Here is a 16,508-nt window from a genome sequence, read left to right as displayed (position 1 = left end):
AGAGGTGCGCTCCACACACGGCGGCCCCCACCCAGGCACGTCAGCTCGGCCGCACCTTCGAGGCGGTAGCCGGGGAAGCAGGAGAAAGCCAGCGCGTCCCCGACGCCGAAGTGGAAGCCGATCCTGCGGCTGAAGGCAGGGACGCCAGGGTCATCACAGGGCTCCAGGTCGTACTCTGGGACAGAGAGACGCAGTGAGTGTGGACGGGAAACACTCAGCGGGCAAGGCAGGACGAAAAAATGCAACTCTGAAAGGAAACCCAACTGTGCGTTTTTCTGACTCTGCTAAAACTGTTACGTGACTTGCTGTCCTTTGTATTTTACAGTGAATGGCATCAATCTTAGTATTTTAAAAATATAAACGTACATGTGTAGCACAGTAAAGTCAGATGACTCACTCAAAACTCTCCCTCCAAGAGTCTGAAATTATTCGGCTGTGTTTCTAGTTGTCACAGCCAGTTCTTGGACTGCCTTAAAGGTGCTTTTTGATAGCCAAGGTAGGGAGCATGAGATAAAAACATCAGGTGCCAGAGAAAGCTTGTCACAGCTTTGGGAAAGACCGGGAGCAAGCTGGAGTAACAGAAAGAGACACAGATATAAAAGTGTGCCAACGCTGTTTCCATTCAACATCAGAAAAGTCCCCGAAGGGTAAATGCACTGTGTAATAAAGGTGCTGCTCCTCTGGGTCCCTAAAAGAGCAAACATCACCACATTTGCCTGCTGGAGACTGATCACTGTTCAGTTTCAAGGCAAAATCCTTGTGAGTGAAACGATTCCTTCAGCACATCTCAGGAACAAGTGTCCCTTTGAGTTGCTTTAGTCAAAGGTGTGTCCTCAGGTTTTTACAAGACTGCCTGTGTGAGTGTCCTTATGAAGAGGTTCCTTCTGCAAGCTTTATGCTTTACATCTACCGGTTGTGTGTAAATGAATTCTTGTAAATGTTCACAACTGCTTGCACCTTGGCTCCAACATCAGTTAACATTTTAAAAATTGCCCCTGGAGAACTCCATAGGCCCAGAAGAGTGCGTTTTCCTATTGCTGTTGCTTGCTTCTACAAAGGAGCTTATGAAATATGTAGCTCTACGTTTCCATTCTGAATTCTGATTGCTAGGAACTGAACGTGATCCCCAAAATGCATGTTTTGGAAACTGTTTCGTGTGGCATTGGGATGTGTGGTCCAATGGAATCACAGTTATGACAGGGCTTGAGGTGGGCTGGGCTCTATCTCTGCTCTGCCACATGGGGACTCGGCCCATCCCCTCGCATCTCCCACCAGGAGAGGGTGCACACAGATGCCAGCCACATGCTGGCACCTCGATCTGGGCTGGCCCAGCCTGTAGGGCCTGTGCTGTACCCACCACCCATCTCTGATGTTTCAAGAAACCTGCACCAAGGGACTCAGACAGTAATCAGGAGTCTGTCAGTCACATGCTGAAAGCAACAGAAGCGAGACACAGATGCGACAAAGTGAGAAGAATCTGAAGACACGCAAGGAAATCTGTGATGAGGTCCGCAGATTCACACCAGGGCCATCTCTGCCCTCAGTGTTCAGCTCAGTGTGGATCATGATCAAAAGCCCAGCGGAAGAGCAGTCTTCTCACAGAGCCACTAATTGGGATCCACCAGGGGACACGGGTGGCACAAGGGATTTAGGCATCTGTGCTAAAAAGATTTTAAGTATTTGATAGGTAAAGTGCCCAATTTCATGATTACTCCCTATTACAGTAAGTTTCAAGAACTGGAGTAATCCCAGCCAGCCCTTAAGGCTGCCCTTACCCAGTGACATAGCAAGAAACCATCAGCAAAGTCAGTTTAAGATAAATGGCATCTGGTGGGAGCTAGAGAGAAGTCCCTGAGAGTGGTATTAGAGATGGCATTTCATTCTATATAATGAAATATTTAGTAAGCCCTGATTAAATTCTTATTACATCCAGCACAGTCAGAGAGATGCCAACTAAGAGAAAAAAGAGTAAACAGAGACCTTCTATCCAGAGCTGTGCTTCATAGAGGAGATAAGATGGGTACTCAAATATTATAGCGACTGTTCCTACAAGAGCTATGGAAAGTCATTAGGGAATTTGTAGGACCTTGAAAGTAGAAGTCACATGTGTTTGTGGTACCCAGGGGCCACTGTAAGAAACTATGTCACATCTGAGCTGCACAGGATGAGGGGAAACAGGTTTTATAGAGGACCATACACAGAAGTCAGTATCATCGTTACACAGTTAGCAACTGAGGGCCACGGTGCCCTTCCCGCTGGCAGTGGCACAGGGTGGGGAAATGTATTCCAGCACCACAGCTCTGACCATCATTTGCTCACTAAGCCCTGTTTGTCACATGACCAAACTTTATCCTGCATGTGTGTCTTCAATTTTTGGCAAATGTTTCTCAGTAATTTTTTTCTAACCTGTAAAATTACATTATCACTTATGGCATAAAACTATCCAAACTCAGCAATCTAACCCATGCAAATAATATCTGATACAGCATCAACCCTACACAAATATTGTCTCTATTACAATAAAACTTAAAAGCCACTTAACCATGGAATGGAGTTTTGTCACCCTGTGATTGTGGGAAAGGGGGTAAGAGCCCGTCCTCCCTCAGCCAAGTGTCAACACAGCTTCCACTAGTGGTTCTCCAGCAATGTTGGCATCCACTGGAGGGGAGCCAGCAGGGTCAGGGGATGCCTTGCCCTGAAGTTACCTCTGTGGGAGAGACGTATCCTCAAGGAGGACACAAGTAACCAAGAGGAACAAGCTGGGTGGGCTTCTTGAAAAGATGATTTATGTGTAATTTTTCAAGGATGATGGTTTAGAATTCTACCAGGGCACAGTGTATTGTGGCAGCCAGAGGTCTGTGCACCATGCCTGGCAGAGGCTCAGCTCCTGCCCCCATGCTGGGAAGGGTATCTCTAATTAAAAGCCTGTGCAGAGGGAAACCAGAGATAACAAGGTCATTACCAGAGCTGAGGAATGTTCAGCAGACCGACATACCTGAAAAGGTGATGTTGAAGCCCTCATAGGAAATGGAGAAGTCTGAAATGAAGCGCAGCTGAGAAGTGAAGTTTCCAAACAAGCCAGCCTTGATGGTGTGGGGCAGCACAGAGCCTGTGAGCCTGGCCACCGGCTGGGAGAAGCTGCCATCCTCAGTGATGAGGAGGAAGTCATGGGAGCTTTCCAGGTGGAAGGTGTGGAAGATCATTTGCACCCCTGAGATGCAGAGAGACAGGGACAGCGGTCAGGAGAGGCAGTGTGGTGGAGAAGTCACCACTCCCCAGCACATGGACATCAAAGTACTAAAACAGTATCTTAAGATGTAACTCTGACCTTGAAGCTTGAGAGAAAAGTGCATAGGAAAAGGCCATTTTAGAAATGGAGAAAGAGGAAATAAAAATAAGTGTTCAAATATATGCTACAGATAAAAGTAGATGAAGATCTGGACAAACAGATGTCCATGTAATGTGATTGCGAAGAATGCAGACTCAGAGGGAGAGGCAGGTGGAGATATGGCAGAGATGTTGTGATGGAGCCACACAGATATAGAGAGATGTCCAGGTAGACACAGGTGCACACAAGGGTGCACATGTAGTTGTGGATCTAGGTGTGGCTGCACATGCGTGTGGATGTTGGTGTAGACTGGAGGACAGATATAGATGGAGATAACGACACATAGGTAACTCAGGTAAGGGTGTTCGTGATGGTTGTATTCAAAAATGGTCCACGGGCTCACATGGAGAGCGTTTGTCTCAGAGGGACAAAGAACAAAATAACTTTTCCATTTGTGCTGAACCACCCTTCAGAAAATGCTGGAAGCTCCCACGCATCCAAGGCATGACTGAGGGGAACTGTCCTTGAGGATGTAGTGCTACCCACCAACCATGCTTGTGCCGATTTAGACACCACACTGAGCATCTCTTCTGAATGTCTATGCTGACGTGAATACAGTTAACCAGGAGAACATTTCTTTAAGTAAGCATATTTTTCTGATTTAAAACACTTGGTCACTCATGATCTGTTTCCTCTTCATTCTTAGTATCCTTATGGCCAAGATCTTTAATATACGTTCATGACAGCACAGTATAAAACAGAACAGATAATAAAATAGAGCCGTTTACCACCAAGCTGAATTTAAATACATGTCCAAAGACAAAGTCCACATAGTATTTATGTGATCAAAATTCTAAATAGCATTTCTAGAAAAGCAAGTTTAGCTAGGTATAAAAGACACAGAATTCACTATTTCTTCGGCTTTCCAGGATTTGCCTATAATATGTTGTCTATTATGACATCTATTTGGGAAGGTGTCATTTTGGATTAAGTAAAAATTGGTTATTTATTATGTGGAACAGTAGTGGATAAACTTTTAAATGCAAGGCAAATACACAAATTTTCCCGGATTTACAAAATAAGCTAAAGGGTAGATAAGTGCCTATTTCCTAATCACACATGTGGATTTCACATGTTATTTTTTATTGTTGGCCCTGTTTCTCAGCATTATATCTGATTTCCACTCCTTATTTGCATGCATACAGCAGGGTTATCTGATAAGGAGCAAAACAAGGAATATAAGTTTGCTTGTAGCTTTGATAATTTAAAGATCATTTTTCTTCCAGAATCTCATTAAAAATAAAAATTAAGGACTAAAATGCATATAAGGAAATCAGCTCTTATTTCTGTTCTTGTCCAGACCTTAGTATTTTTCTGTTTCCTGTTATCCCCATTCATTATCCTGTGAATTGAAGGCCTGCATCATTGTCTTACCCTTTCCATGAGACACTTCAATGGTCCACGTGCAGTTGAGGGAGTTGGGATAAAAGTCTGGAAACCCAGGAGATAGGACTGTTCCACTCTTCCCATGAATGTAACCTCCACACAGGGCTAAAATCAACAGAGATAAACCCAGTGTCAATGTCTCACAGTGACTGCTAGGGCAAAATACTTAAAATGGCACTGAATTTGCGATAGGGCTAACACAAGATCCAATGTTACTTTCATGAAAAAGACAAACAGAGCTTAAACTTTATTTTAGTCCAAATTCTGATAAGCCAGGACATAGGCAGTATCCAAAACCAGTACCAAACCTAAGGCAAAACAAAGCACAGAAGGAATGGGGACCAGGTTCGAGAAGCACAGAACTGTGGACACAGCAGATTCAGGCATCTTCTCAGTCCTCCTGTGAGTTTACACCCCAAGCAACTAAATTTCCACATTTAGAACTAACTCAGAGTCATTACTGATGGAAGAAAAAGATCATTATGCATAGTAATTTAAATGGGAAAGTACTGATAGTCTGTCAACACAGTATAGAGGAGATCTTCCAGTGTTAAGCATTTTCTAATGCATATATTTATTAATTTTAAATGCATAATAACTGTACACATTTATGGGGCACACTGTGATATTTCAATACCTGAATACCACGTACAATGATCAGATGAGGATCACTGGCATTCCCATCACTACACACCCACATACACGCAGTATTTCTTTTGTTGGGAACACTCAGCAGCCTCTCCACTGGCTTTTCTGAAATGTGGACCAATTGTTGTCAGCCATGCCTAGACATCTGCCCTGCCCTGCTGTGCTGAAGACACTGGACAGGCACCTCCTGTCCTCTGTGGTCTGGGCAGCCCTTGCAATAGCTCTTCTCTTCGCTCCCTCTAAGACACCATCTTCTTTGGGTTTCCAACTCTAGCAAGGATGTGGAGAAAGAGGACCCTCACACACGACTCACAGGACTATAAACTAGCACCACCGCTGTGAAAATAGTATGGTGAATCCTAAAAGTACTGAAGGAGAACTACCACACATTGCAGCAACTCCAGTCCTGGCTGTGGGTCCAAGGGAAAGGACTCAGTATGTGGAAGAGAAAGCCACACTCACACATTGACTGCATAGTCACAACAGCAAGAGCGGAAACAACCAGTGTGTTCATCCACAGGGTGAGACAGATGGAGGGGGAGAGTCCAATGTTATAAAAGCAGAATGGAATCCTGCTACTTTCATCCATCTGAGCTGGAGGATGCTATACTAAGTGAAATCAGCCCAGTGCACAAAGACCTGGGCCAGGGCTTCCCAAAATGTGACTAAGCTCCTAGGCTCTGATGTTTGAGCAGATCAAACCTGGACTGGGTGCCTACATCTCATACAGGAGTCTGGATTCCATGCTGAGGGCAGACAAAGGGTCATGAGGCCCAGCACAGTGAATATGGACACAAAGAAGGTGACCAAGGATAGAGACACCAGATCAGGGGACACCGAGATTCCATTGAGGAACGTAAGCAGAGTGGCAGAGGGAACCAGGTAGAATGTTTCCCTGACTGTGCAAAGTGCTCATCAGTCACTCTGATCCATCTGTGATTCTATCAGTATAAATTAGCATGTTCACTTCTCCCATTTTTGTGAAGGATTTAACCAAAAGGAATTAAAAACATTTTATATAAAATGTAGATCCTATATATCTAAAGTTGCTGATAGTCTTTACCTTAAGAGCACATTCTACATGCACTGACAAAAATTTATTCATGTCTAGCTACATTTAAGAATTATACAGTCGCCAGGTGTGGTGGAGCACACCTGTAATCCCAGCACTTGGGAGGCTGAGGCAGGAGGATAGCTGTGAGTTCAAAACCAGCCTGAGCTGCATAGTGAGTTCCAGGTCAGTCTCAACTACATAGTGAGACCTTGGTCTCAAAAAATAAATAAAATAAAATAAAATACAAATTATACAGTCCAAGTGCTTTATTTCATTCTCTGTCCTGATGTCATCAGGAAAATTGCTTGACTAACTACTGGGAGCAGCCGGAGAGGGGCTGCATGCAGCACATGGGACAGAACCCAGAGTGACCAACCAATACCTTGTGATTCCATGGAGGATGAAATCAGAAAAAAACATCACAGAAAGCAGCCCCAGTGCTCATTTCAATGCAAACATGAAAATACAACACCGTCTCAGCCACTCATTATGAATATTTTGCATGAACTTGGTACACAAAGCCCACACTTTTTATGGAAAAGGGAATCTGATGTACTGAGAATTAAGCTGGCACTCTCACTTAATATTGAGGAGCAGAAAGGAGGGAATAACATGAAACCCTGACTTACATCTCTGTGTCCATGCAGGCCCTGACTATATTCATGGACAAGGCTCCCCTCCCTGGGGAGAGCTGAAAACTTGGTTGCATATAACCTGAATTGCATGCAGCTATTTCTTCTGCACTGGAGTCTTTCCTGGAGAGTTAGGAAAGACTCAGCAAAGACTTACACTTTCCATAGGCTATAATTTCTCAAATTTCACTTCTCTATTCATAGTACTGACCCAGCAAGACCTCCAGACACACTGTCCAGGAATCCGTGGGATGGACACAAACTGTGCAGAAACCAGAAGAGAAAGGAGGTGACACAGCTGAGAGCCAGGTGAGCTGCCCTGACCATGGTCCCAGCCTCACCAGCCCTGGCTTGGATCTGTTCAACCCACAGCCCTGCAGTCAGAATTATTCACCTAACAATGTGCTTGTGCTTTTCAAACACTCTTTTACGTTCCAATAAGACACGGAAGTTTTCAGTAACCAAAGCTCACAGTCTAAGGAGAAAGGTCAACAGTCTACTCACAAATCCCCAGATACCGGGCTGGGGATTTAGCTCAGTGGTTCGGTGGCCTGCCTTGGACCCGAGTCCAATCCCCGGTATCAAAAACAAAAACAAAACAAAAAACAAACAAATCCCCAGATACCTAGGTCTGACTCATTCTAAGAACAAGACACTAACTTACTTTCAGAACTCTGCAACATGTACTCATAAAAACAAACCAAAACAGGAAAGGAGGAAGAGGTGGCTGGGCCACAGGGCACAGCAGGATGGTGCCATTGATGTCCTCACTCAGGATCGCGACCACTGATTGCAGGCTGAGGGGCAGGAGCAGAGGAGGCGGGGGGCAAAACGCTGTATGACCCACTGCCCTCCGTCCACCCCACGCCCCTCCACTCCCGGCTCTTGGGTTCTAGCTGCTCTTCAGGGGAAGTGCGAAGGCCTCATGTGTCGCGGGAACTGCTGTGCCCCAGCACCGCCACGCGGCCCCTGCCCTGTCACCCCAGGACGCTGCCCAGAGTCGTCTGATAAGTAAGCTGCAGTCAGTCACGCTTTCCCCGAGAGCTGAGTCTAGCAAATTGGTGGCTAAGCATCTACCGGCCTGCACTGCATAAAGGCAGGGGCAGGGCATGGCGAGGGTGTCAGAGGCAACGGCCTTGGGAGGGGAGGCGCCACCTGGTCAGGCTCTCCTCTCTCCTGGGAGCTCACGTTCACACCACTCTTCCTTAACACCTGCGGTCCCCCAGAGGGGTGTTCTACACGCAGCCTCTTACTCCAACCCAGGCGGGATAAGGAAGTGCTGTCGAGGTCAGGCGTCTCTCCTGCACCTCCTGCACATGTCACAGTGCCAGTCTGTCTGCTCCCCAGCTCCTCCTCTGTAACTGCTGAGTTTCTGGTCACTTTGCTCAGCCCCAGAGGTCCTGCGTGCTTCTTCATTGAAGAGATCACCATGAGAAAACCTATGTCTTATCTGCTTTCTTTCATTTCTCTTTTCACGTGTCATTGTCTTTCTTCTTTCATTTGCCATAAACTGTGAAGACAACTTCACTCAATGCAAAATGTACTGAGGACCTCTCCACTTCTGTGCCCGCAGAGGCAGTGACTGCTCTCATTCATGGGCACATTTGCTGATACTGGAGCTGCTTCCTCAAAAGGAGCTTGGAATCCCTGTGTGAAGGAAGTGGTAGCTGGGGACAGCAGACCAGGACTCCAGGCAGTCCCTTCCCTCTCAGACCCTGTGCGGGGTTCTGAGCTCCGGGACTCCCTGATGGCACCCAGCAGTCAGCCTCAAAGCCCTCTACCGCCTTTGCAAGCTCACTTCAGCCCAGTCCTCCTGCTTCTGTTTGCTTTGCCTCCCAGCCTCCGCTCCCTTCCTTCTCCCAGTCTCTCCCTTAGAGATCTGCCTGGGCATCTATGTCCCAGGCCCTCAAGATTGAACATTGTTACTCTACAGTGTACCTTCAAAAATTTAAATTTTCATGTCCTTATCCTCAGACATTTTACCTGTGTCTAATAAGGCACTTATTTCATTGTGTGATCTAACAAATGCCTTTCTTTCTCTAGATGAATTGTGACTTGCTTGCTGTGGTGCTGCAAATAGTGTCTAGATAAATAACTGTGGAGAAGTAACCATTTTACAGAAATATTTATGGAAGCAAAAGGATTTTCCTGAGATGCCCCTGCACTGGTTCTCCAAGGGAGAGAAGGGTCAGGGAGCACAGGGCCCTTCAGTTCTGCAGAGCTTGGATCTTTTGTTTATAGTGATGTAAAACAGTCTACGTAATTCTGATTTATTTTTTTCCTTTCTACAAGCTATGAATTTGTAAGTGTGTAAGCATCCTATTGATGTATGGTTTGTTGCAATAAAAACCCAAAGGATTTAAGAGATTGTCTGAGATTTGAAAGGGCTAAGAAAGCAATTCTTAGAGTTAAATGAAAACAATCAACCACAACGCACTGAAACTCTCCTGTCAAACTCCAACATCTCCTGGAATTAGAACACTTATTAGTAGTATTTTATGATGAAGTCATCATTTCTGAAACCTATTCCACTGCAGCAAAACCAATAATTATGTCACCAATCTCCTCAGCTCGTTTAAATTTAGAAATTTTACATAAATTTAAATTGGAAGCCAATACAGTCATACCTCAGTTCATGGATGCTTCTGTTGGCGAACAAAAGCATTTAGCAGAATTTTGCTTCCATCGTACACTGTGCACCTGGTGACAAACATGACCAAGGCCACCTCCCCTGAAAGGTGAAATCCGTGAACTGAAGTACCACTGTACACGACATGCATCCGTTCATCATGCATTTATTTCCTGCAGCCGACACTGTAAACGTTAAAGATAAACCTTATTGAATCGCATACGAGAAGAAGGGAAGGTCAGGAAAGGTGTGAGGAGGACCTGGGCTTAGCTCAGCAGATCTGGTTCAGACCGAAGGCAGCCTGTCTGGCGGGAAGAGAACGGGTCACGTGACAAGGCAGACGCTGAGGGCGGGCGAGGACCTTCCCCGCTGGGCGGTCGAAGAAAATGATCCGACTGAAAATACTAAGTCACTGATGTTGAATCCATAACTCATGGATGGTATTTTAAGGCACAGAATCAGGTAAGGGTGCCATGCGTGGGGAAGAATCTGGCTCAGGAGCGAAGTGACTGATCTCAGCGGATTCAGCGGTCACTCTCTCGAACTCCTCTCTTTCCTAATTAACTGGAGAGCCCGTCGTGTGAGGTCCGCCTATGGCTCGCCAGGTGGCTCCATGCTCACAGGGAGCAGAGGACTTCAGCTGGCCATGTCCACAGCAGGACTGGGCCTGGCCCTTGCTGCTCTGGTGCTCACCCCTCACCGGGTGCAAACGTGCGGGGGCCATAGCTCCTGTGCACAGATTTCCAAATCTCATTTTATCTGAGTGCAGCCCTCGAACGAGGAAAAAGTGATTGCAAACACACAGTTGCATGTAATAAAGCCCCATGGCCTGCATGTGAGTAGATGTCAATAAAATTATGCCTGTGACTAGCTTGTTTCACGGCAGATTTTAGACATTTAATAAATTATATCGATTCACCTTCAGTCAGACATGCACTTATAAGCATTTTTAAGTGCATGTGTAACAGAGTTGCAGCATTCAAACAGTGGGTGCTATTGTTAAAGTTGTTTTTAGAACTGAACCATAAAATGTGGCAAATATCTGAATATCCTATGTGATATTCTCAGGTTTTGCAAAATTTTGTTTCATTTTTAAATTTTTTAAAAACTTCACTGTTTTGGTACATACTAATACCCACTTCTGGGGAACATCATGGTGCTTGGATACCTGCCTATGTTGTGTAAAGGTCAAACGAAGCTACTGAGTGAATTCGCCAGCTCAGACATTAGAACCCGGGGTAAGATCTCGAAAACGCCGTCTCCGGGCCTTTCTTCCTGCCTCCCAGCCCCCAGGAGCAAAGCTCCATTCGCTACTCCAGAAGCTGGCTTGGCACATCCACATGTGATGAGCTCTGTGGACTGGCTTTCTTCGCCTGGCTCACTGAGCGCAATACAATGTCATGTGGCTCATCCACGTTGCTAAAAATGCCTCAGTTCTGTGATTCTGTTCTTCTTTTGTTTGCTTTTAGAGAGAGGGTTTCCTTACCTAGTCTAGACTGGCCTTGAAGTCACTATATGTAGACTGGCCTTGATCTCGCCGTGATCCTCCTGCCTCAGCCTCACAGTGCCAGCCTTACAGGTGTGCACCACCACACTCAGCTTCTGGGCTTCGCTCTCTTTGTGTCTGAGTGGTGTCTCACCATGTCTCACCACATTCTCTGAACCCACTGGTCTGCTGGTGGACCCTTGGGCCGAGCTCACATCTGAGCTTCTGTGCATAGCGCTGTAAAGAATGCTGAGCACGGATGTCCCCACAGGTAACAGTGTCCTTTCTGTGGGTGAGGCCTGCAAGGGGAGTGCGGGGCCATCCCTCAGCGCGTTTCTCAGTTTCATGAGGGCTCCACATTTCAGTCCAGGCCCGGGGACTGCTTGCCACAGTGCCAGTGATCCAAATGGCTCCTCTTTTCTGCTCCCACCGGCATGTGCTCTTGCCCGGCTGTCACCGGGTGGCAAAAATCCTGACAGGACAGGTGTGAGGTCACATCTCTGGGTGGGTCTGAACTGTATCTGTCCCACTGCCCTTGGCCTCTTGCCTCTTCACCAGCCAGACGGAGTTGACCCCAGAGCTGTGACCACAGCAGGGCCAGGAGAAACGCCTGCACTGTTCCTAAGAGCGGATGACCTTCACATCACCAAAAGCAGCAGTGCAGCCCGTGGGCACTGCCTCTCCAGCTACGACCCTTCCACTGGCCTCCTCTGTGCCAGCCTCCAGTGGCTCTGCACAGCCGAGCTGGTTGCTCAACGCTGTCTCCAGAGCCCAGCGCCCCCTGGCCAGCTCTGAGGCCTCACCCTTCCCTGGAGCCTGCAGTCCAGCAGCGCTGACTACCTGAAGATGCCCAGGACTGATCGGATGAGCACGTGGCTGGCTGGCAAAGGGGAACAGTTTTAAGCGGTGTGTGGCTGAGTGTAATTCTTACAGAAACTCACTTCTGTGTGCGCCTTCTTTTAAAGAAGCCAAAGTGTTTAACACATAATGTTTGAATAAATGTTTACAACTTTGTGGCATCTTCAGAGGCAGCAAGAGAAATCACCAACAGAGTATGCAGACAACCCACAGAGTCAGTAAACATTTTTGCCAGCTGTTCCTCAGACAAAAGACTAAAATCTAAAATATAAAAATAACTGTAAAAATCAGCCCCCCAAATCTAATGACACAATCTAAAAATGCGCATCTGAAATGAACAGACACTTCTTAGATGAAGAAGTACAAATGGCAAATAAACATATGAAAAGATGTTCACCATCACTGGTCCTTTGAGAGATGTGAATTAAAACAGTGCTTAGATTCCATCTCACCCCGGAAATAATGGCTGCTATCAAGAAATCAATCAGTAGCAAATGCTGGCGGGGTTCTGGGGAGGTAGGAGCCCTCCCTTCTTCACTCTTGGTGGGAGCGCAGACCGGTGCAACCACTGTGAACATCAGTGTGGAGGTTACTCAAAGAATTTAAGCTAGAGGTTCCATCTGACCCAGCTATTCCCCTCCTGGGCATCTTCCTGAAAGAATTAAAAGAATAATATCACGGTGATATATGCTCACCCATGTGTACAGTGGCACAGTTTGTAACAGCTGAAACTTGGAAGCAGCCCAACTGACAAATGGATAAAGATATGTTTTGCCATAAAGAAGGATAAACTTGAGAAACGTGTAGCTAAATGCATGCACCTTGAGACCATACTCTTAAATGGAATAAATTAGAAATGTGTTTAAATACCCAATTGCTTTTCCGATGTTTGAAGCTGAAAGTGGAAATACAGACCAAAATGTATAATTGATACTGTGACATAGGAAGAAAATGTTCAAATCAGAAGGGTACAAAGGAGGGGTGATGGGGAAAGGAGAAAAAGAAAAAAAGAAAAGTCTAAAATGGAAATGAAGATTTTGTAAATGAGATGAAGGGTTGAAGGGAGGGGAAGGGAATGGATTGGAAAAAGAAGACTCAAGACGCATCACGAGCAGGTACAACTCCCTAAGATGAACGTGATCAGTCTGTATAGCTAAGATGTACCAACAACCTTAAAATACAGAAACGGAAAATAAATGCTTACAATCTATAACGTTACCGCAGGCGGAAATCGCGTACAGAATTCCCATTCTGTACTTAACTTCCGTTTCCCTACGCGAATTCCCACAGGGACAGTTCCACAGTAACGGGGCTTTCCCCGGACCAAAGGCAAATGCTCATTTTCCTGAAAATGAACACAGCGCCGCGCTCGCCCGGCCCGCTGCCAACCCAGCAGCGAGAGGGGTGGAGACTCCAGGCCTCACCTGGGCCCAGCTCTATGCGTCTCTCCAGCGCCACCTACCGTCGCAGCTGGGCAGCGCGTGGTTCCACTGGTGGTTCCTCTCGCACACCAGGGGCTCCTCGTCGCTCAGGGTGTAGCCAGGGTCACAGCTGAAGGTCACCGTGGACCTGATGCCGAAGTCACTGCCGTGCCGATGGCCGTTCACGGGGATGCCCGGGTCGAGGCAGGAGTCCGACTCGAGGGTCACGCCTGGATGCGCGGGGAGCACACAGGACGGGAGGGCCAGCAGGTTATTGGAAAGAGAACGAAGCCCGCACGCGGAATAACCCAACAGTGCATTAGTGTAAGGAACGATCCAGGTGCAAGCAGAGGACCCTGTGTTTCACAGTGGAGAGATCTGTATTGTAACACAGTTTACCTGAGGACATCTCAGCCCTGCAGCCCGGAATAATACACTGACTTCTGTGTTTCACTTTTCCCGATTGGAAAATCAACAAACCATTAAATAAAGGCCAAGTATTTTTTTCTTTCACTTTTAATCTCCATCATTTCCTCTTTTTTTTTTGTTGTTTTTTTTTTTGGACCGGGGATTGAACTCTGGTCCTTGCACTTGTAAGGCAGGCCACCGAACCGCTGAGCTAAATCCCCCGCCCTCCTTTCTTTTTTTAATGTTTTATGTACCTCTTACATTTTGGCTGTCGCACTGTAATTTTAATATATTTGCATTTATACATTAAATATAGACACACGTGGTGTAATTTAGAATTACACTAGCGCTGACTTTCTAAAATTGTGTTTCTTAAGTCCATACAGCTTAAAAGTCTTCACTCAAGTCAGTCACTTTGGAGATGGCTATCATTAACCTAAGCTAAAACATGTGAAATAAAGCTAAGGAATTAGATTGTGCCATTTCAAGAATTTCTCTTGTATCATTTCTCATGCTGGAAGAAGAGTAAATATTTAAGCAATGACCGAAGTAAGAACAAAGGAAGAGAATATCACTGTGATGTTTACGCACACAGAAATGAAGGCTCATTGTGGCTCTCTGTCAATCCCTCAGCTTCAGAACATGAGTTATGGTCTGAAATAATCAAAACTCCTAAAACATCTCCAGTATCTAGATAGCCAATACCCTTGCATGATCTCCGGGATTCTCTTACACATCGTTACTCTGGAGAGTCTGGTGATGTGACTTACAACACACTCTCTCTCCTGAAGTGAAATACACGAAATACAAAATCAGAGATTTCTAAAACCAATCCGTAGCGAAGCGTGTTTCCTTATCGGTATAGTAAAGTGTGGTGCAGGAGGCAGCGGAGCCCAGGCTGACCCCTGCTGCCTCACCCTGGGCTCTGGGGCAAGGGGGTTTCAGCGCCTCCTACAGGATGGAGCAGCTGCAGGTTGCGTCCCGCCATGGCGGCAGTGACGGACTCCATGGCTGCAGAGCTCTGGACACCAGTGCTGGCGGACCTGCCCTCAAGAGCTCTCGAGGTCTGTGCTGGGTCCTTCCTGAGCCTGTGCCATGTGGCTGGGCCTGGCACACCCACTCCCTGTACTGCACATGACTGCATCGTGATTCCCTCCGATTTCTCTGAGTCCTAGTGGGAGCCGTCACCTCTCCGAGGAGCTGTGGGGACTCCTGAGCTCCAGTGCTTTGTGGGGCTGGCAGAGGGGCAAGGTTTGCACTTGGCAGGCAGGGTGGTTCCCTGAGCCTCACAGCGGTTGACCATGCAAAGCCAGTGAAGCTATCTTAGTGTTGTTTCCAAAGGAGGGGGCTGAATGATGAAAGGAAGCAAAGAGAAAAAAATGGAGCTATATTTTTCCCAGTAATGTTTCTTAAATCATCATTCTAAGTCCCCAAAGACTAACAAGCGCTCATTTCCATACAAGCAGAGGTAACTGCCTTGGTTCTCATAAATGTCAATGGCGTCAACGCCTCCTCCCTCGGTGGCTCTAGGCTTCCTACCAACCTTCCACGGACTGTTCCTCCTCTGCCACACCATCCCGCTCGCAGCTGGCTATGGACTGAACCCTTGCAAAAAGTGAGCCTAGACAGACCTCTCCTCCTTAGAGTTGTGGAAATTGGGGTCTTGTTTCTCAGCAATGAAGATTGTAACTAAGAAATCACCCACATCATTGCTTATCTTCAAGTGGCTTCTTGTGATGACCAAACAGCTATGCATTCCTTACACTACGGTGGACAAGGATAATGGGAATTACACATTAATACAATGTCAGAGTAATGTACTAATGAATATAATTTATAATGAAATTTGAAATTATGAACTGTTTTGACCCAGAATTTGCAGTTAAGAAAGAGCCAGATACTCATGGAAATCAAAGCGTAGACCTTTACATACAGAATCCTCTGCATGTAAAACTGAAGAAACTATCGATCTGGCCCTGTGTGTACTGTTCAGTTCTGGGCACTGGTGCTGCGCCAGCTGGGAATGTGCTGACCCGGGCTCCTCAGCAGTACAGGGTGTTGGGACTTGGAGGGAGGAGGGCAGCTGAACCAGTGAAATTACAGTGATAATTACAGTGATAATTGGGCAAGAGGCCCTGGAGTAGAGGCAGAGATGGACCGCAGAGCTGTTCAGGGGGCTGGTCGCAAAGGTGACTGGGCCCAGTGAGGTGTCAAAGTCAGGCCCCAAGGACAGGCACTCTGTTGCAGGGAACCTATACAGTGTGGTCTCCTCCCCACATGGGCACCATAAGGAAAACCACGAGTCAATGGATTGTACATGGTTCTCATTTTTCGTGGTGTTGAAGACTGAATTCAGGGCCTTAACTGTGAGTCGCATCCTCATATTTATGATTTATTTTTTTCTGTTTTGAGACAAGGCATTGTTAACTTGCAAAGGATGGGCTCAAATTTATAATCCTCCTGTTTCAGCCTCCTAGAACACTAGGATGAGAGGGAAGGACAGGGTTTTAGGGGAAACTAGGAGTACGTTTAGATTCTGTTCCAACTGTTTTTCTTTTCTTTTCTTCTTCTTTTTTTTTTTTTTTTTTTTTTTTTTTT

General features: G+C 46.4%; 1 protein-coding gene across 1 annotated transcript in view; it reads right to left on the bottom strand.

Moving 5' to 3' along the window:
* Csmd1 (CUB and Sushi multiple domains 1) overlaps nucleotides 1–16,508 on the bottom strand; it is a 1,140,625-nt gene that overhangs the window by 243,454 nt on the left and 880,663 nt on the right. Inside the window, exons 17-20 of the mRNA XM_010620376.3 lie at nucleotides 13,544–13,732; nucleotides 4,763–4,879; nucleotides 2,996–3,211; nucleotides 1–175 (exon numbers count right to left, since the gene is read on the bottom strand). Coding sequence (XP_010618678.1) covers nucleotides 1–175; nucleotides 2,996–3,211; nucleotides 4,763–4,879; nucleotides 13,544–13,732 — 697 coding nt within the window. The remainder of the gene's footprint in view (nucleotides 176–2,995; nucleotides 3,212–4,762; nucleotides 4,880–13,543; nucleotides 13,733–16,508) is intronic.

Source organism: Fukomys damarensis, unplaced genomic scaffold, assembly GCF_012274545.1.
Source record: "Fukomys damarensis isolate Sample0158 unplaced genomic scaffold, DMR_v1.0_HiC HiC_scaffold_18, whole genome shotgun sequence".
NCBI lineage: Eukaryota > Metazoa > Chordata > Mammalia > Rodentia > Bathyergidae > Fukomys > Fukomys damarensis.
Note: the sequence above shows the minus strand (reverse complement) of the source record. Positions and strands in the feature narration are given on the sequence as shown.